Source organism: Canis lupus, chromosome 13 (genome assembly GCF_048164855.1).
Source record: "Canis lupus baileyi chromosome 13, mCanLup2.hap1, whole genome shotgun sequence".
Taxonomy (NCBI): Eukaryota; Metazoa; Chordata; class Mammalia; order Carnivora; family Canidae; genus Canis; species Canis lupus.
In genome coordinates this window covers 37,746,048-37,767,415 of record NC_132850.1, presented here as the reverse complement: position 1 = coordinate 37,767,415, position 21,368 = coordinate 37,746,048, and the positions used below count along the sequence as shown (strand labels likewise).

At 40.3% G+C, this 21,368-nt stretch overlaps 1 protein-coding gene across 11 annotated transcripts in view; it reads right to left on the bottom strand.

Moving 5' to 3' along the window:
• The window catches only part of CFAP54 (cilia and flagella associated protein 54), a 297,940-nt gene that overhangs the window by 10,216 nt on the left and 266,356 nt on the right, over positions 1–21,368 (bottom strand). For 5 of the 11 annotated variants that reach the window (XM_072773177.1, XM_072773179.1, XM_072773178.1 and 2 more), the window contains 3 exons: positions 16,354–16,428; positions 15,738–15,795; positions 13,137–13,223 (listed from right to left, as the gene is read on the bottom strand). The exons of 1 other annotated variant lie outside the window; for it this stretch is intronic. In XM_072773177.1, coding sequence (XP_072629278.1) covers positions 13,147–13,223; positions 15,738–15,795; positions 16,354–16,428 — 210 coding nt within the window. In that variant the 3' untranslated portion in view covers positions 13,137–13,146. Of the gene's footprint in view, positions 1–13,136; positions 13,224–15,737; positions 15,796–16,353; positions 16,429–19,376; positions 19,473–20,594; positions 20,741–21,368 lie in introns of those variants that run through there. 5 more of the 11 variants (XM_072773181.1, XM_072773182.1, XR_012005898.1 and 2 more) reach the window with 4 other exon arrangements.

The window sequence follows — 21,368 nt, the reverse complement described above, 5'->3', positions numbered from 1 at the left end:
AGATGAGACTTTGCTTCCAGGAAGCTTATTAGGAAATACTCTTGGGATCAACATTCATGAGAAAAGGAGAAGACAGCAGGATTAGCAGAGAGAAGATGGGCTGCAGGGCAGTCCTGAGGAAGGGCTCAGCCAACACCATGGAGTTCTGAAGCTGGGCTGACCCTTCAGAGATGCACTGATTTGTGGTAGGGAGGGGTCAGGTCTTTGCACCCCATATCAACCAGTATTTGGATGCAGACCTCCCCTGAGGAAGAGGCCATCTCTTTTCCCTGTGGGCAATTCCTGGAGAGGATTGAGAACTGAAAGCATCAGTCAGCACATTTCCCAGGGCTGGGAAAATGAGCTCTTCAGTCCTGAAGGGGAGATCTGGGTGGCTCAGTGAAGGGGCTGTGACAGGCACAAATATTTAATTCAATGGTCAACTGTAAAACCATTAAACAACTAGCAATATGACAAAATGCATACTAGTATATAACCAATATAAGCCAAAGGGAGATTTAAAGTAATAACTAAGTAGGTATTCTTATGCCAGATTTCCAAATGCTGCTTTTCTGGGTCATGGCAAAACAAGCTTAATATATTTTCAGTACAACTCCTATTAATCACTTTATTTGATTACCCCAAGGAACAGTCCCCATTTTGTAGTACAAGGAGAAGAACTGGGAAACAAAGAATAGGAGGAAGATTCAGAAACAGTCTTTTTTCCCTCAAATAATACCTTTCCATAAACTTAAATACAAAGAAGTTCAATAATTTCACCTAAGCTTGACTCTACTTGAGAAATTCCATATGGAAGCCCTAGAACCTTCCATAAAATTTCCAAAGTCAAAGCTGGAAAAGGGTTCCAAGTCCCACAGAGCCGGGGGGTGAGGGGTAGGAGACTGCAGTCAGGTGGGAGTAGGGGGAGAGGCTGCAGGGAGCAGGGGCTTTCTGTGGTTGCCACACATGGTGGGAGGGAGCTCGGAGGACAGTCAGGCAGTTGGGGGGGGGGGGAAGGGCAGCACAGCAGTGGTTAGGAACGTGTTCTGAGGTGTAGGTACTCTGACACTCCTTAGCTGAGGAAAGAACCTGGGCAAGTCACTTAAATTTCTCACATGCCATAAACAGATAATAACAGTATCCACCTTAACTAGAAACAGAAATCTAAAGTCACATGCTGACCTTTAGAATATATGTGTATATTAATGTCTGATTGCTGCTAACAAATTTATGACAAACTTAGTACCTTACTATAGATCTCCTCTCTTACAGTCCTGGACATAAGAAATCTGAATCCAGTGTCACTGTGCTAATATCAAGGTGTCAGCAGGGCTGGTTCTTTCTAGGCGTGGTAAGGGGGGAATCTGGTTGTTGTTTTTGTTTTTTGTTTTTTGTTTTTTTACTTTGGTAGCTTCTAGAGGCCACCTGTTTTCCTTGATTTGTAGCCTGCTCTGCTTCCATCATCATGTGCCTTCTCCTATTGTCAAATCTCCCTCAGCTTCCCTTTTATAAGATTGACTATATTTAGGGCCCACCTGGATAGGCCAGAATAATCTCCCCATCTCAACAACCTTAACTTAATCATATCTGCAAAGCCCTTTTTGTCATACAAGGTAAACGGTTCTGGGGATTAGGATGTGGATATATCTCTGCGGGAGCCATGATTCAGCCTACCACATGGGTGGTTAAATGATACGGTTGAGTTCACAAGAACATCATATTTATATCCTATCTCCTCAACAAAGTGCTGGTAGCTGGAGTTACTGAATTGTTTCTATTTAAAAATTCGTAGCATTATTTGCAACAACATGGATGGAGCTGGAGAGTACAATGCCAAGTGAAGTCAGAGAAAGACAAATACTGTATAATTTCACTCATATGTGGAATTTAAGAAACAAAACACATGAACAAAAGGGAAAAAAGAGAAAGAGACAAACCAAGTAACAGACTCAACAACAGAGAACTGGTGGTCACCTGGGGGTCCTGAAGGGGAGGATGGATGAAATAGGTGATGGGGATTAAAAGTAAATTTATCATGATTAGCAGTGAATAATGTATAGAATTGTTCAATCACTGTATTGTAAACATGTTATCTATACTGGGATTAAAATTTAAAAGTAAATAAATAAATATTCATGGCATTGCTGTAAAATGCCTATTGTACCAGAAAGTATTAGTGTCCCCTAAAGTACATACTTGTTCCTCTACAATTCTCTATGTTCTTGCATATCAGGTTGAAGCCAATATGATATGAACAGAAATTATGACGGTCATTCCATGCTTGCTCTTGGAAATGGTCGCCCTAATTTATGGCCTAAGTGGAGACACTTTTTGAGACTATAAGGGAAGTATATTAAGCATCTCTCCGAATCAACGGGTATACATTATGAGTGCTGCAGGCAAACTCAGATGTGTGGTCGCCCTACTTGGAAACATCCAGTGCAGTCCTTCAGCTCTCCTCTTCTGCACTGGTGAGGCTGGAGGCCACAGCACAGCTACAAGGAGAAGGAGAGTTGTTCCACCTGTACTGGACTTTGCACAGGAAAGAAATGAACCTTTATTGCCCTGATATTTGGGGTCTGTGGTTGCAGCATAACCCAGCCCATCCTGTCTAAGGCACACAGGTGCTGGCACACTTGTCCTCTCCTATCATGGGGTGTGATGCCATCAAAGTGAGGGCTTAACTTCACTGAAAGGTAGAGCCTTTGGATCTCAGCAGCAAACTTGTAGGAAGAGATGCTTTAAGTGGGTACAGGATGCTGGGCTCCCTCCTGACTGGCTGTGTCCAGGCTGCCTGTGTGCTTTTGACCTGGGACATAGTCATAAAAACCCCAGAGTCTAAGTAATACTTGGCATTTCTTTTTTTTTTAAATACTACATTTATTTTTTATTGGTGTTCAATTTGCCAACATTAGGAATAACACCCAGTGAACACCCAGTGCTCATCCCATCAAGTGCCCCCCTCAGTGCTCATCACCCATTTACTCCCACCCCTCACCCTCCTCCCTTTCCACCACCCCTAGTTTGTTTCCCAGAGTTAGGAGTCTTCATGTTCTGTCTCCCTTTCTGATATTTCCTACCCATTTCTTCTCCCTTCCCTTCTATTCCCTTTCACTATTATTTATATTCCCCAAATGAATGAGAACATATAATGTTTGTCCTTCTCCAATTGACTTATTTCACTCAGCATAATACCCTCCAGTTCCATCCACGTTGAGAAAATGGTGGGTATTTGTCATTTCTAATGGCTGAGGAATATTCCATTGTATACATAAACCACATCTTTTTATCCATTCATCTTTCGATGGACACTGAGGCTCCTTTCAGTTTGGCTATTGTGGACATTGCTGCTGTAAACATTGGGGTGCAGGTGTCCCGGCGTTTCATTGCATCTGCATCTTTGGGGTAAATCCCCAGCAGTGCAATTGCTGGGTCGTAGGGCAGGTCTAAGAACAGGCCAATAACCAGGGAGGGAATTGAAGCAGTCATCAAAAACCTCCCAAGACACAAAAGTCCAGGGCCAGATGGCTTCCCAGGGGAATTCTATCAAATGTTTAAAGAAGAAACCATACCTATTCTACTAAAGCTGTTTGGAAAGATAGAAAGAGATGGAGTACTTCCAAATTCGTTCTATGAGGCCAGCATCACCTTAATTCCAAAACCAGACAAAGACCCACCAAAAAGGAGAATTACAGACCAATATCCCTGATGAACATGGATGCAAAAATTCTTAACAAGATACTAGCCAATAGGATCCAACAATACATTAAGAAAATTATTCACCATGACCAAGTAGGATTTATCCCCAGGACACAAGGCTGGTTCAACACTCGTAAAACAATCAATGTGATTCATCATATCAGCAAGAGAAAAACCGAGAACCATATGATCCTCTCCATAGATACAGAGAAAGCATTTGACAAAATACAGCATCCATTCCTGATCAAAACTCTTCAGAGTGTAGGGATAGAGGGAACATTCCTCAACATCTTAAAAGCCATCTATGAAAAGCCCACAGCAAATATCATTCTCAATGGGGAAGCACTGGGAGCCTTTCTCCTAAGATCAGGAACAAGACAGGGATGTCCACTCTCACCACGCTATTCAACATAGTACTGGAAGTCCTAGCCTCAGCAATCAGACAACAAAAAGACATTAAAGGCATTTAAATTGGCAAAGAAGAAGTCAAACTCTCCCTCTTCGCAGATGACATGATACTCTACATAGAAAACCCAAAAGCCTCCACCCCAAGATTGCTAGAACTCATACAGCAATTTGGCAGCGTGGCAGGATACAAAATCAATGCCCAGAAGTCAGTGGCATTTCTATACACTGACAATGAGACGGAAGTAAGAGAAATTAAGGAGTCAATCCCATTTACAATTGCACCCAAAAGCATAAGATACCTAGGAATAAACCCAACCAAAGAGGTAAAGGATCTATACCCTAAAAACTATAGAACACTTCTGAAAGAAATTGAGGAAGACACAAAGAGATGGAAAAATATTCCATGCTCATGGATTGGCAGAATTAATATTGTGAAAATGTCAATGTTACCCAGGGCAATATACACGTTTAATGCAATCCCTATCAAAATACCATGGACTTTCTTCAGAGAGTTAGAACAAATTATTTTAAGATTTGTGTGGAATCAGAAAAGATCCCAAATAGCCAGAGGAATTTTAAAAAGAAAACCATAGCTGGGGGCATCACAATGCCAGATTTCAGGTTGTAGTACAAAGCTGTGGTCATCAAGACAGTGTGGCATTTCTTGATAGTGTTTTATGAAGGAGATCACTGGGCTTATAGTCTGGCACCCAAAAACAGGAGAGTCTTAGAACAAAGGCCTGAATAAAGAACAAGGACTGAAGTCTGCATTTTGTTTGTGGGACTTTGTGGCTCAGAAGCAAAGCATGACAGGCTTTGTCAGGAGCTTCCACCGGCAGTGGCCAACTGGAAGCCAGACCTTCCGTGTGTGGAGTGGGAGGAAAAACTGAAACACGGGCTTCTTCATTCGTCTGGGTGGACCCTGAGCTGTGGCAAAGCATTCTTACCACGTGGCCAACACTGACTGGCAATTTCCAATAGACAGTCTAACGGAGCTTGCAATTCACGAAGGAATTACACAGAAATCATTTTACAGGTTGCTTTTTAGAATTTCTAACGTGAGCAGTGAACCTCTGTCAATATTAATGAAAGGATGTGCAGAATGGGGGGGGCAAGGACAGACGGGGGAAGAGGAAGGATGGAAGGAAGCGGAGTGGACACTCACCACTGGGCTTCCCAGAATGTCTGTGAGGTGCCAGCTGACTCCACTAGGCACTGTTGTCTAAGGATAATCCTGCAGCCAAATAAAATGTGCCGACATTCATGAGAATTTTTTGGTTCATCAGAAGTGTGGTCTAATAGCTCTAATAGGGAATTACACTGAGTGAAAAAAAGAATGATAACCCCCAAAGGGTTACATACAGAATGGTTCCTTTTATAGAATGTAATAAAATGACAAAATTATATAACATACCAAATTATAGAAATGGAGAATAGATTAGTAATTGTCAGAAATTAAGGATATCAGTGGAGTGGGTGGTGAAGGGTCTAAAAAGGACAATGAAAGGGGTCCCTGTAGTGACAAAATTGTTCTGTACCCTGACAACTAAAGTCAGCATCCTGGTTGTGATGTCGTAATATTTTTTTGCAAGATGTTACCACTAGGGAGAGCTGAATAAAAGGTACACAGGATCTCTCTAGGTTATTTCATATAATTGCAAGAGAATCTATAATGGTCTCAAAAAAATGTTTAATTAAAAAGAGGATGGCTAAAGAAAGAATATTAATAATACATCTATTAGCTGCCTCTTTACTCTTTTGAAAATGGAGCAAATATTTAGGCTGAAAGCCACTAATGAAGGAAGTTTCTAATAGTCAAATGAACAAAGACTCATTTCATATTATTTAAAGCTGGAGGGGATCCCTGGGTGGTTCAGTGGCTTAGCGCCTGCCTTTGGCCCAAGGTGTGATCCTAGAGTCCTAGGATTGAGTCCCACCTTGGGCTCCCGGCATGAAGCCTGCTTCTCCCTCTGCCTGTGTTTCTGCCTCTCTCTCTCTCTCTGTGTCTCTCATGAATAAATAAATAAAATCTTAAAAAAAATAAAGCTGGAAAAAAATAAAGATGACCACAATGTACCGAATGCTTACCACTGGCGTTATATTGGCACCATGTGGAAAGTGTTGCATGCTTTTTCTAATGTAGTTCTCCATGAAGAGAACATAAAGACAAGGAACTGAAGTATAGAGAAGCAAAGTGACTTGCTCACGGTCACACAATCAATAGATGGTGGAATAGAGAATTAAATCATGTTTTTATCCAGTAAGTTATGTTGCTTCCGAGAATTTCAACAGAATCTAATAGACCTGAGGTCTTTAAGGGCAAAACTGGACAAGAACCCGTGCCCAGCGCTCTTCCTACCATACTGTGCTCTCACAGATGGTTGAGTAAAGAACATAATGGCATTAGCTGCCTGAGACAGAGGCAGAATCAGAGCAAAAATCTCGAATGGCTAGTGTCCAAAGTATTAACAATAAAAATGGGTAAATTTAAACCTGTGCCTTCTTTGTGGATTTATTTTAATATAAGAATATTTGTGCAGAGACCTTCCAAAGCTTGCCAATTGATTCAGCTATATGAGGCAAAAGCCAATATCCTCCTAAAATGAAAATATGATCCCACTGTAAGGGTACAGTTTTTTTAATCAAGACAAAATCGTTTAGCAAAATGAATGAAGTAAATGAAACTAGATGTTTACCTCTGTTTTTGGCAAAATGGAAAGCAGTAAACAAATTTGCTAATGATACCCCTGCCTTTCACCTCCTTTAAAGTGACCCAAAGCGACTAAACTTCAGGAAGTCGTCCCTTTGGTTCAGAAATGCAGTTTTATCCTGAATGAAGCCAGGCTTGCCTAATCCAGCCGTACACACTCTTCTTGCCACTTAGACAGTAAATACACAATATCAGGTTCATGATTATATTTTGGTTTAAATTACATCCAAGTATCATTATACCAGCAAATTGCACATCTCACAAAAGTAGGACCCATACTTTGAGCACAGAGAGCACAAAGGCTCTTGGTTCCATGATGAGCGAGAGCGTATTTCACCTTGACACTATTGCTGGCAAATCTCTGGGAGACGAGCATTTTGAAAACGCTATAAACAGCTTAGCCTTTTCTTAGCATTTTGAAGAGCACATTAATAGCCTGGCCTTTTCTTAAGGGCCTTCTTTTTCCCTTAGCCAAATTTGACAGTTAGAAGTGAACAGTGAGAGGATGGAATCAAAGTCAGGGCTATGTTTTAAAAGCAGTGTGGAACTGATGTCATCCGGCTTTGTCTTCAAAAGAATATAAGAATATTAAGTGGATGTCTCATGAACTTACACACAAAGGATACTCTTCACTTGAGGACAGAATGATAATGTCTCACAGAAGAAAGATGTAATTCTAGATGCCCATAAAATCTATTCAGACAGCTCTTGGCTGGTACAAAAAAAGAAAAAAAAATAGCAGAATAAGAGGAAGAAAAAGAAAAGAAAATCTGCAACATTCAATCAAAAGAAGTTATAGTTGTAAGTCAAATTAATTTTAAAATACTTAGTACACACCTAACATAGACCATGCGAAACCTTAAGCCCAATGCTGTAAGTGACAGTTTAAAGACAGTATGGTTATGGCCACCATTTGGAAAGTTTTTTTTAAAAAAAGAAACCAAGAAGCATATGGTAATGTAATAAGACTAGCGAAAATAAATTAAATAGTTTAGCATCACCCTCTAGGATTTAACAGCCTATATATAAAAAAAAAAAAAAGTGAGGTGGAAGCTTTCCTACATAAATAGGGACACATGCAACCCCGTCCAGCACCCAGAAAAACCACATCGGTCATTTCAAAGGGTGCTTTGAGAACCCACCTAGTTTATCTTCTACCCTTTCCATATGACACACTCAGCAACTTCAGGATAGTTACCGAGCATATTTGGGGAGAGTTGAGGACTAATTTTAAAAATTGCCTAAGCAGGTTGGCCAGGAGTGGCCTCTGCTGGAGCAGGAAGGTGCCAACCAATTGGGAGTGCTTCGCTGGATGCTGCAGCAGATTGCATTTTCCCAAAAATGGCTGCAATGATAGCTCCTAACCCACATGCCCTTCTTACAATTTGACACTGACACTCTGCCCATCAAGAGGTGGAGTCTATATTCAACCCTGAATCTGGGTGGACTGGGGGCTAGCCGGGAGAAGTCATCATGTAACTTAAAAAGCTGGGGGCATACACAGTTGCTGCCTGGTTCTCTTGGGAGGCTCATTCTTGAAACCCAGACGCTACACTGTACTGAGGCCCAACCGGCCACACAGGGGTCACGTGTCTTGGCCCACAGCCCACTCTACGTGGCCAACTCCACTGTGGCCCAGAGCCCACTCTACGTTCCCAGCCCTCAGCCCCTCGCCAAGCATCAAGCACCAAACCAAACTAGCCTTTGAGCCTTCAGGGATCCCAGCCTTAAACACCTGAATCATCCCCAAACATGGAGTCCTCCCAACTGATGGTCCAGGTACCCCAGAACAGAGATAAGCTGCCCTGCTGGGTCCTTTCCAAATATTCATTAAAATGTGGGTCATTTAGGGGCACTGGGGTGGCTCAGTTGGTTGGGGGTCTCGGGAATGAGCCCTGCTCAAGGAGGAATGTGTTTCTCCTTCTCCTTGCCCCCACTCTGCTCTCCCTCACTCTCTGTCTCTCTCTGTGTTTCAAATAAATAAATAAAATCTTTAAAAAAAATTGGGTCATTTCATAGCACTAAGTTTGGGGTGCTTTGTTATATGATAATAGTAACTGGAACAGACGAAAATGGGAACTACATGTGGCTAAAAGTGATGTGGGCAGTCATTCCAAGCACTAGAATTACTGCAGCCTCTCTTTCAGGAATGAACTCCAAAGCTTTATCTTACATGTGTTGTTTTTCTACTATAGCCACTCCTCTACCTACAAGGGTTTAACTCCAAGTGAACTCACATAGCTCTTAGATCATAATGTTTTCTTAGGATGGTGCCAGGCACTATTCTGAGAGTTTATGTGGATTAATTAATCTACACAACAAACTCATGAAGTAAGTACTATTGTTTTTTTTAAGTAGACTCTATGCCCAGCACAGAGCCCAGTGCAGGACCTGAACTCACAACCCTGAGATCAAGACCTGAGCTGAGGCCAAGAGTGGAGAACTCAACCAACTGAGCCACCCAGGCACCCCGAGGTAAGTACCATTTTTATTCCCATTTTACAAATAGGGAAACTGAAGCATTGAGGTTAAACAACTTGCTCTGGGTTACACAACTAGCAATCTCAGAGCTAAGCTGGGATTTTGAGCCAGGCAGTTTTTTGGCTCACTAGCCTGTCCACTAACAGCCACATGCACCACTTCCCAAACTCTGACTCTACCTCCCCCTTGGCACATATGGCTCAGTCCAGCCCCACCCCCTGATGGCCATGAGTGTCCAAAGTGCAAATGGGGGACACTCCTGGTGTCGCGGTAATGACAATGGTTAGAGTGCAGGCTCTGGCCGGGGCTGTTGGCAGCTGTGTGACTTTGGGTAGGTCTTTTAACCTCTGTTAACCTTTCTTCTCACTTTATGCAAAACAGCCAACCATTTTAAAAGCACAACTCTCCTTTTCATGAAGCATTAGCCCCATTCCTCCTTCCTAGACTGTCAGCCTCATCAGGGCAGGGACTTTGTCTTTCTCACTTCTCATTCCTTTGGGACCAGCATAGTGCCATGTACTCAACTACAGCCAGTAACTGAGCTGACTTTGGCTTTTCTTTTCTTTTCTTTTCTTTTTTTGAACTTGTCTTTTTTTTTTTAATTTTTAATTTTTATTTATTTATGATAGTCACAGAGAGAGAGAGAGAGAGAGAGAGAGAGGCAGAGACAAAGGCAGAGGGAGAAGCAGGCTCCATGCACCGGGAGCCCGACATGGGATTCGATCCCGGGGCTCCAGGATCACGCCCTGGGCCAAAGGCAGGCGCCAAACCACTGCGCCACCCAGGGATCCCTGAACTTGTCTTTCTTTTTGTATCCAGGGCTTTGGGGATTTGTTCTGTTCTTTCTATCCCCATGAACAAAGTCTTAAATCATGCCTTTACCACTGAGCGGGCTGCCAAAACTGGGACTTGGGTTTTCTGCCTCGACTTTCAAAGTTCTTCCTAATCAGAGAAAAAGGCTTTCACGGGTACCCTTGATCATGTTTATATCCACCCAAGGATTCTCTACTGTCTTCCAATCGCTTTCCAAAATAATTAAAACTCCTAACCACGGGCCACAGGAGCTTCTACTAATTTGATTTCCTATAGGGAACTATTGAACTCTTCTTAAAAGATATCATAGGGAATTTCTCACCTTTAGAATTATGTCAAGATGATACCAGAATATTAACTGAAATTATTATTGAGGAGGGTTGTCTGGCCACCAGGCCCCTGTTTTACCCCATACTGTAATGACTTTTGTATTTGTCTCCCCCACTAAACTGAAGGCAGGGACTCTGGCTTTTACTTCTGTACCCCAATGTCCAGCCTAATGGCTGGCAAAGGGGACACATTTGCCAAGTGTTTACTATTCAAATGCATGTAGCTGGTGAGCCCAAAGTCACTGATAATGTCCGGACTAGAACTGCAGCCCTTGAGGGACCCCCAGAGGATGTATCAAGTGCATTTGTTCACTTCACAAACATTTATTAAACACCTCTGTGGGATTCAGCATTAGGCCAGGTGGTGAGCATAAAAATGGAGTAAGATCCAATCTTATTATATAAGACTGAATCTGCTCTGGCAGGGGAGACTGATATGGAAGCACATCACTAGAACACATTTGGGTAAGAACTCTGCACAGAGATCTAAACCACGGTCTTGAGAGGCAGTGATAACAAGAAGGAAGTCTGGGTCTGGTTAACAGACTCTGCGTTATTTCCCATTTTTACATGATAAGCTAGCAAAAGATAAGACGCTAGCATGGTAGAGCGATCCTCCAGCTGACAGCCAGGGTCCTAAGGCCATAAGGGGTCGTGGTTATAGGCGGTCACACGATAGAATCAATACATCAGATATAAAATTAAAGATGTTAATGACTAAACTAAGACAGGTTAATATATCTGTGACTACGTCTGCTTCTACCTGTTCTTGTGCCCTCTACTCTTCCTCCCCAAGCCTTCTTAAAGATAATAATTATTTTAGTGGTGAGTCTCAATATCTGATCATAAATACATCAAAAAAACTGATTACTTTAAGAATCGGACATAAGAGAACATGTGTACACTAAATTCAACCATGTTAAAAGGACTACACATGGTGATATACACATGAATAAGATGGAGGTCATTAGAACTTAACTGTCATTAAGGATTTTTATGTTAAATTCAAGTTATTTTTAAGAACATATACTATATAATTAAACTATTTTATGTGTGACCAGGGCTTGAGAAACAATGGCAGACATCAGGCCATCCTGGCGCTTTCTCTGAGTGGAAGGGATGAGTTTTGGGATCTGTTATGAGGTAAATCCACAGCTCAGGAAACCCACTCAAGCCTCTCGCACGCTGTTGGCTGCCTTGCTAGTAGTCCTCTCCTCTCGCATTGGCCTCCCTATTGGCATTTTCCTCTCTCATGTCCAGGAAGGCAAGGGGGCTGGAGGAAACACACAAGCCAGGGTGCCTGGTGCCCCAACAATGTATGATTTCTAAATCTCTAGTGTGGTCTTCAGTCCTCTTATTTGTTGTTGCTCAGCTGTGATGAGTTGCGTCATACTCAATGACCATGAATACTCAAGACCTTTGTCTTTCTCTTGGAAGACCATGCCCTTGACCCTCTACCCTGCTCCACCGCAGGTAGACTTGCCTCTACTTCCTGGGGTAAGTGAAAACCTCTGGGTGTGAACTGCCCCAGCTTTTTCCAACCTTTTCTTAAGCACTCACTCACACTCCCCCACCTTAATCTGCATCTTTCCTCTGTTCCTGGTCAGCTCTCTTGCTTGGGCTGTCCATGTCTTTCTGTTCCCACCCTCTCTCTGAAGGCCCTCCTCCATCATTTGTCCTTCTCTCTTCTAGATGGCAAACTCCATCCCTCCTAGCTCTTTCCCCTCATCCCAATTCCCAACCTAGTGCCGTCCTCAGCCATTCCTTTCCCCCTCCGGACTTCTCACCGAAACCTTCCTGAAGATTCTTCTACACGTGCAACTTTCACTCTCTCACTCCTTGGTTCCGTGCTCCCTATTTTCATGAGACATTCGCTGGGTGTAATTTAGTTAAAGGTGCAGATCCAGGATTGAAGCAGACCTGTATTTGACTCCTGCTTCCTTCACTTACAAGGCACAAGATCCTGAACATGCCACTTAATTTCTTCATTTCCAATGAGGGGATAATAACAGCAATCACCTTCACGGAGTTCTTGTAATATTCAATGGGATACCATATGTAAAACAGTGAATAGTGTCTGCACATGCCATATGCTCAATAAAAATTATTACTAGTAGCAGCATTTGCATTTTAATGATTATTATCATTATTATTTGTCAGGCACTACACTAGGTCTAGTTAGAAATCCTGAACTAAAAGAAATCCTACCAAATTCATGCAGCCAAGGGAAACTAGTTTGCAATCTTCTATTACAGCGTGGCTTATCTCTTGGCTTAGGATCACCTTTCCCACCTTCAAATCAGGGTTGCTCCTAGGAGTTTCTTCCCATGCTGATTCTGTATGACTCTGGTCCGTTCACTTCCCACAGACACACATACAGTAAATTTATTTGTATCATATGAGCCAATAGGAAAATACTTAATTTAGCTGAACACAGGACCTTTAACCTATGCTGCTTTTGCAGCAACAAAAGTCTGTTCTGTGTGCAGTTGGAAGTCAATAATTACTGATGAGCAGACAGTTGTATATTATGACTTTGTCCTCCCTACCGTCAGTTATCACAAGAATAGGAAGTATATTTTTAGCATCATGTTTGAATCCTACCTGACAACCCAGAAACTGCAATAATTTCAACCTATGTAAGCAAGGAAAGGATTACTTTGTTGTTGGTACACCAGAAATGAAACCTAACGGTCATTTATAGCCTGTGATTACTCACTAAGAAGGTTAGCAGGGAGCGCTCATTTCCTTCCTCCATCTTCTTGGTATTCTCAATTCTTTTTGGTCACAGGCTGTGCATGGCACTATTTGTTTTAATTAGGAAGACAAAGTACAGGCAACAGCGATTGTAATAGGTATGTTCAGTAAGGAAACAAATTACACAGTGAGATCTCATCTCAGTGACAAAAAGAGCTTCACTAAGGCATGTAATTTTGTCTAACAATTTGCTTTTTGGAACAGGCTCAGAAATTCCTATGCACTGCCCCAGCACTACTAGGTAAGGCTTGCTCTCTGTGGAGGTATTAGTATGGGGTTCATGGGGTTCAACCAGGGAGCCCCTTCTCTTGGACTGGTGGACCCTTTCACTGCAGGGATCTCAAGTCAGGATCCCGCACACTGACCTAATGCCTCTAGGATTCAACAGTGATTTATATCACAAAGAAAATGGTTCCTGATTCATTCTCTACCTTTTTTTTTTTTTTTAAGATTTTTAAAAAAGGAATCTCTATACCCAATGTGGGGCTCGAACTCACGACCCCAAGATCAAGAGTCACATACTCCACCAACTGAGCCAGCCAGGCACCCCATCTTTCTCTAACACTGTTCCTCTCCTTTTCTATCAGTATTTCAAAACAAATTTGGATCCTAAAAATCTCTTTGGAATTAGTTGACTAGGGGATGAAGAATTCACACACGGCAGGGCCACAGTAGAGGTGATGATGATGCCTAAACAGCTAACAATTACAAAACATTTATTTGTGCAAGGCCCTATTCTAAATACTTACTTAACCTGTATTATTTCCTTTAGTCCTCACACCTGTGAAGGCTTGGCATTACTACCTCCTCTTTACATATGAGAAGTTAAATAATTTGCCTGTGGTTCTACAACTAGTAAGATTCAAGGCTGGGATTCTAATCCAGGTTTGTCAGATGCCCAAACCCATTAGTGCTATAAATCATGTGTCTTAAAAAAGCAACTCCTTCTCTGACCTATTTTTATTTTTAACCATAGTTTGTACAAAATTAGATTAAACTTGATTTTTATTATAGTGTCTCCCATGGTAAATCTATAAATTTCCATAATGCAAAATTAGAGTCCCCACTTAAAAAATGGGAAAAGGACATGAATGGCCAAATGAAAAAATTAAGTCAAATATTGAATTTCAGATATTTAAAACTAAAGGGAATTTAATTCCATTCAAGAAAGAGTAACCAAGTGACACACTGTACTAGGCACTCTAAGTATTAAAAAATAAAGATAGTAATTTTTCAACCTCCAAGAAGCTAATGATCTGGTGGGAGGAACACAGTGTAATATTTCAGTTCTTACTTCAAATGTCATTTCCTAAGAGAGGTCTTCCCAGACCACCCTATCTAAACTGTTGCCCCATTCCCTATAACCTTTTATCACAAGGGTTAGTAAACTTGTTTTCTGTAAGGGGCCAGAAAATAAATAATTTAGCCTTTGTGGGCTGTATGGTCTCTGCCAAAACTACCAAACTCTGCTAGCAGCTATAGATCACAAACAAACAAGCATGCCGTATTCCAATAAAACTTTATTTACAACACAGGCAGTGGGCCTGTTAGTTTGTTATAGTTTGCTGTAGTTTGCTAACCCTACTCTAACATATCACTCTGTTTTTTCTTTCAGAGCATTCAACAAAATCTGAAAATTATCCCACTTAGTGATTTATTACTATTATTTACTATTTCCCTCCACAAAAATGGCAGCTCCAAGACAGCAAGGTCCTTGCTGCTTGCTCATAGCTAGTTCTCTGGGGTGTAGAAAAGGGTTCCTGACACAGGACGGTTCACTCTAAATATTTATGGATTAACTAAATGAATGAGTATTATTCCACAAAAAGAGAAACACTGATTGCCAATAAACATATAAACTATATTTGGCTATATTATTAATAAATATGAAATAACTGAAAATGTCATTTTTTTTCACTTATCATACCTAGAATGGTTAGAAAAAGGGAATAAGGAAGACAAAGAAGAGAGGGAAAATAAGGGGAAGGGAAAAAGAGAGGGAAGATAGGGGAGGAGAGCCTGTGTAGACAAATATGTGGGTAAGCTGGCCCTCTCATCTACTGCCGATGAGACAGTGTGTGTGTGTGTGTGTGTGTGTGTGTGTGTGTATGTGTATATATATATATATACATATATATAAATACATACATACACATATATATGTGTGTGTGTGTATGTATACATACACACACACACACACACACATATAAAGTACTGACACATACTATAAGGATAAACTTTGAAAACAATGTGCTAAATGGAACACGCCAGCCACCAAGGATCAGGATTGTATGATTCCCCCTCTGCACAGGTATCTAGAATAGGCAATAGTACAATAGTACAATAGAAGTAGAAAGTAGAATAGAAGTTACCAGGAGCTGGGGGAAGAGGGAATGGGGAGTTATTATTTAATGAGTACAAAGTTTCTGTTTAGAATGATAAAAAAATTCTGGAGATGGATGGTGGAGATGGTTGCACAGCATTGTGAATGTACTTAATGCCACTGAAGGGTATATTTAGAAATGGTTAAAAGTGTAAATTTTAAATTATGTATATCTTACCGTAATAAAAAAGTATATATGCTTTTTTATTCCAAAATTGTACTCCTAAGAAATAACTCTGAGGAGATAAGACAGACGGGTGAAATATGTATATGCTAGAATCCATCAACCTCAAGATCTATGAATAAAAATCTAGTTGTATAAATAGAGCCTGATAATAAATATACAAAAGAGACCACTATGCAAGCATTAAGCATGACAAAGTAGGCTTTTCACATAAAAATATCTCCATAATACTATTGTTAAATTAATAAAAAAAAAAAACAAGCTACGGAATGCATGTGCAGTAAAATTCCATTGATGTAAAAATTCTAAAGTTTACTTATACATGGAAAAAATGTGAAATATTTTCCAAAATGCCCACTATTCTCTGAATAGTAGATTTGAGATGATTTAAAAATTATCCTCTTTATAATTCTCTGTACTTAATTTTTAACAAAGAATATTTTTAATCAAAATAACATGCTATTATAAACTCCTGTTTATCACTCTTTCACATTAATTAAGGAGGGTTAGGCCCTTGATACTTTCATAATAGATGTTTTCTGTATTTCTGTTTCCATAGCAGCGATAATACTTATAAAAGAATCAGATACATTTTTAAAAAGATACGTACCTCAGACAATGGTGTTATAGCTCTATCAGTCAAAAATAGACTTATTATTTCAGAGCAACATTCAATAATCATGTTCTAGAAATAAGAAGACAATATAATGAGGTTGAACTTACTGGTTAACTACTAGATATTTTAGTTATAAACTATTTCTTTTTTTTTTCCCATCATCACCTACCTCTAATTCCCAGGAGGCAACTTAGAGGGGCTCATAAATCACAATCCCTCAAATAATTGAGGTTATTTGAAAAGACACAGGATGGCCACAACAGATAAGATTTACTTATGAATAAATACATTATTTTACTGTTAAAATACATATGTTACAGAATTCACACCAGAATAAATTTTTGGAAAATCATTTTTTTCTGAGAAGAGAACCCTGGGATAAATAGATTCAGAACCCAGAAAGGGATTTAAGCAGAGACGAATGGCTGAGAATTGAGAAATAAATGGAAAGAGAAATGAAAAGGAACCGAGAGTCAATGTCATATATTCTCCATTGTTGATGACATTGCCACAGCCTCTACTGTGTGGACACAGCCGTGTTTATATGTAGATATCTGAACCCAGAGGGATCTACCCATGGGCAGGGGTGAATCAATTCAGTTCTCTATTATTATAATTTCATATAAGGAAGGGCGAGAGAAGAGAGCTATAGTGAGTACTGACTATAGGAGCTCAAGATCCTGATACAAACATGGAAAAGGCAGCCTTTGAGCCAGAGGTAAGATGAATAAGATAAGGAAACAGATGAGTGAGAACTTACACCCCCTGTAATAAGTAAGCACAGTCTTGGCTCCTGACTCACCAGTTCCATTTTCTGTGAGGCCCATTGCGTTAGTTTTCCAGTCCTTATGTATGAACTTACTCATTATACCCTGCCACATACTGCCTCCTGCCACACCTACTCTACTTGAACAGTGTAAGTAGCCCTTCTTTACTTATAGCTAAAGGACTCATGACTATCTCTGACTGGCAGCTTGGTGATGTTGCCAGCATCCAGCAATAATTCATTTTTATGGTTATTTAATACATACATGTACCAGCATTCAGAAATATGAAAATGACAGTTCCATTAATTTTTTAAATAATTTTTTAATTTAAATTCAATTTGCTAATATACAGTATAACACCCAATGCTCATCCCATCAAGTGCCCTCCTTAGTGCCCATCACCCAATCACCCCATCCCCTCATCTACCTCCCCTTCTGCTACCCTTTGTTTGTTTGCCAGAGTTAGGAGTCTCTCATGGTTTGTCTCCCTCTCTATTTTTTCCCCAATCAGTTCCCCTCCTTTCCCTTATAGTCTCTTTCACTATTTCTTATATTGCACATATGAGTGAAACCATAAGTTCCATTGATTTTTAAATTATGACTCCCCAATGCTGATTAAAATCTGAAAGAAGCAAACCACTCAATTCACAGCCCCAAACAATACTATATTTGAGTTTTGATAAATGCAGGAACATAGAAAAAGACCACATTTTAGAGTTCCAAAACTATTTCTAATTCAATTCAATTTAACAAATATCTTTGAGATGCTGTGGAACACAAAGGTGAAGAAATAGACCCTATCCTCACAGTGTACAATGGCTGAGAAGAATAGATTCATACACATCTAAATAAAATGTCAAGCAGAATGTGGTCAGAACATGGATAGGAATATATTATAGGAACCTAGAGGTGGGAAAGAGGAATTGCAAAGAACAGGGAAGACTTCCTGGAGGAAGGTTCATGTGAACTGAGTCTTGAATGAATAGTAGGATTTCACTGGCAGACACTGGGGACAAGGGCTTTCCAGATGGAGGGAGCCAAGTTAGCAACAGAACAGTGGATATGCAAGGAGCAAAAAGCATCTGATATGGTCTTTACTGTGGGTGTGTATAGGAAGCATGTCAGTAAGAATGATGAGAAATAAGGCTAGAGAAGTGAACTTATAACAGGACAAATGAAAGTAAGGAAATTGAGAGGCACTGGACTGAGGAAATAATGATCCAGCTGCTTTGAAAAGGTACTTCTGGCCATAGTTTAAAGGTGAACTGGACTCAGAAAGAGACAAAAGAAAGAGAAATTAACCAGGAGGCTAATTTCAAAATGTTTGGGTGTGAAGTGATCATGGCTAGAAGGGGGCCTGGTTCAGTGGGACCAAAAAAGGTGGAGGGCAAGCAGGGTATCCAGCACTGCTCAGGTGACACCACTTTCCTATGATGAACCTCACAGGCTCTTGGCCCACAGAGAGGATACCCCTGTCTGCACTCTGATTCTCTTATTTATCTCTATTTCTATTTCTAATTCGGTTCCTAGGACTGGTTAAAATATGTTTCCTTCCTATATGAAAGGTTTCAATAACAGCCATGATGCAGTAATGTCATGATTTCATCAAGTACTATCAAGCAAAGTCAGACTGTCTACATGATTAATCATTTCACGTAACAGATGAAGACAGCAATGTTACCTGATAAATAAACGCTTTCCACTACCTGTCTCAACATTTATCAAGCAGAAATTTCACCTCAGCAACATCCTATTTCTATGGCATTATTTGTAGTAAGCCATTACAAACATCCAAAGTTGGCTGATTGGATGCTGGGCTACCGCTGAAACATAGCCTTGAGCTCATCACACCAGGCAGAAAGCTGCCAGAGGTGTACTGTGCGTGGTTGGCAAGGGGCTGGGCAGGCACAGAATGACCCTTGTTCAATCTTTGCCATTGCTCCCTTAAAAAGGAGCATCTGTTAATTCTACAAGGATAGTTTTCTGAGTTACTTCAAAAATAATCATGCTGACTCTTTGACTTAGTTTAAATCCTCATCTCTTTCACCTATGGAAAAAGCTTCCTAAATTGTTTTCCATCCTCCAAACTCTTGCTTCCTCATCTCTCCTTCACATGCCACCAGGCTTATCTCAGCAAATCATAAGGTAGATCATGAAAAGCCCTTCCAGGTGCTGCCCCCTTTCTCTCCTACCACTTGTACTCAGCCCTGCCTTTTCATGGTTCTTCCCTACAGAACCAAGTTCACTCACCATTTTGTCATTCAATGCCTACTGTATGCATCCTAAGTGCCATAAGATGGTAATGAACAAGACCGAAAGAGAGTTCTTAAGGAGCTGATTGGTGGTCTAGTGGAGAGAAAAGGAGAGATAAGAGTCTTACAGCACCATGTGGTGAATCAGAGGAGGAAAAGCTTAATTCCACCCACCTCTTCAAGCCTCATCTCCCACTACATACCCCCGTTCTCCTGCCACAACAGATAGCTCATTGTTCCAAATATAACATTCAGTCCCTGACTTCACATTCCTTCTCTTGCTATATCCTCAGTCTGCTATGCATGCCCTCCAACTAAAAGCTTCCCAAGCAAGTACTAGAGAGACACTATGTGTTAGGCACTGGGCTAAACATTGGAGATAAGATGATGAATAAGACCTCCAGCAAAAGAATTTGTGGTCAAGAGAGAGAAAGAGACACAGAAACACATAACTGCCAAAACAATACAGTAAGGGTACAGGGTATTTTGTTGGAAGGCCACATGTGGATGTCACAGAGATTCTAAAGAACATGACAGTTGGGGAAAAGATTTAAAAGAAGTTTTGCTAAATAAATAAATAAATAAATAAATAAAAGTTTTGCTATGTATTTTAAAAGGATTCCCTCTTGAATGTTCTTATGAGACACTCCATTAAGATTTAGATTATTTTCAATGGTTTTGAACATCAGATTGATGCTTCTTTGAATGCCACATTTTGCTAAAAGAGGACCACCAGGTGGCTGGGCTCATTATGAATGACATCTGGGTACTTACAGCCATACTCATACAATGATTAAGCTCCTCCATGACAAAGGTTTAATTGTACTAATTTCTGTATGTCCTTATCTCCTCCCCAAGCCTGGAAAATTTTTGCTTATAATAGTACCTCAAAAAGAATTTGTTAATTGATGCTAATGTCCAATTTTATTTTTTTCTGTTTTCATGGTACTTTGATATTTGGGATACGTTGACATATATTAAGTTTTGTTTAAGATTTTATTTTGGGGGGTGGGGCACAGGAAAATAGAATCTCAAGTAGGCTCCACACCGAGCACAGAGCCCAAAGTGGAGGTTGATCTCACTATCCTGAGATCATGACCTCAGCCGAAATCAAGAGTCAAATGCTTAACTTATGGAGCTACACAGGTGCCCTGACAATATACAAATTTCAATTGCCTTTTACAATCCAGGCATCTCATAACTTTGTTCAACTAACCTTAGGTGAATTGGTGAACATATTTTAGGCTTCTCATATCAGTATGCTATTTTTCCAAATAATGTGTTTGTCTCTTAAAGTCAGTCTGGTTTACATCTTTCATAATGCTTTAAAGTCGTTGGTAAGCTCTGAAGATATCCCTAAAGCTATGAATGACAGGTTAAAATAACTCAGTAATTCTGAGCCAGTGTTGTTCATTTTAGAAAGATACGCATAGTTTTCAAGCCAGAAGTGATGAGAACACCTGTTCTCTAGCCCTTTCGTTACATCTTAAACTAATATCTGTATTCTGAACTTCTTAGCTTATTCCAGACCATAGGCTTTGGGTGGGGAGGGGGAAACCAAAGGAAGAGAGAATAAGAAAGAGTTTAAGATTCATTATCCCCCATATCAACCAAAGGCACATTTTCTGGGCCTTTCTGTTTAATAACCCACCAAAAATCTATAGTGTGATAGAAATAAATAGAATAGATTATAGAGGTTATGAAATCCTGTCCAATTCCAGACTAGAATCGATCTCTTCAAGTGTCCTAGTTAACTTCTAATTAGCGTCAAGTGAAGGTTGGCATGACAACCAACTGGCAGATTTAGTCAATGGGATTTGTTAAAACACAGAATAAAGTTGCCTTTTCTTAAAAAGTTCCAGTTAGCATACTGGAAAAAAGAAAGAAAACTTTATACGTTCCTTCTATTTCCCAACTTTTCAAATGTTCTGAACTAATCTGTTTGCCAATTCACCTAAACAAATATTGGTTTGTCTTCCATTTGATGAGA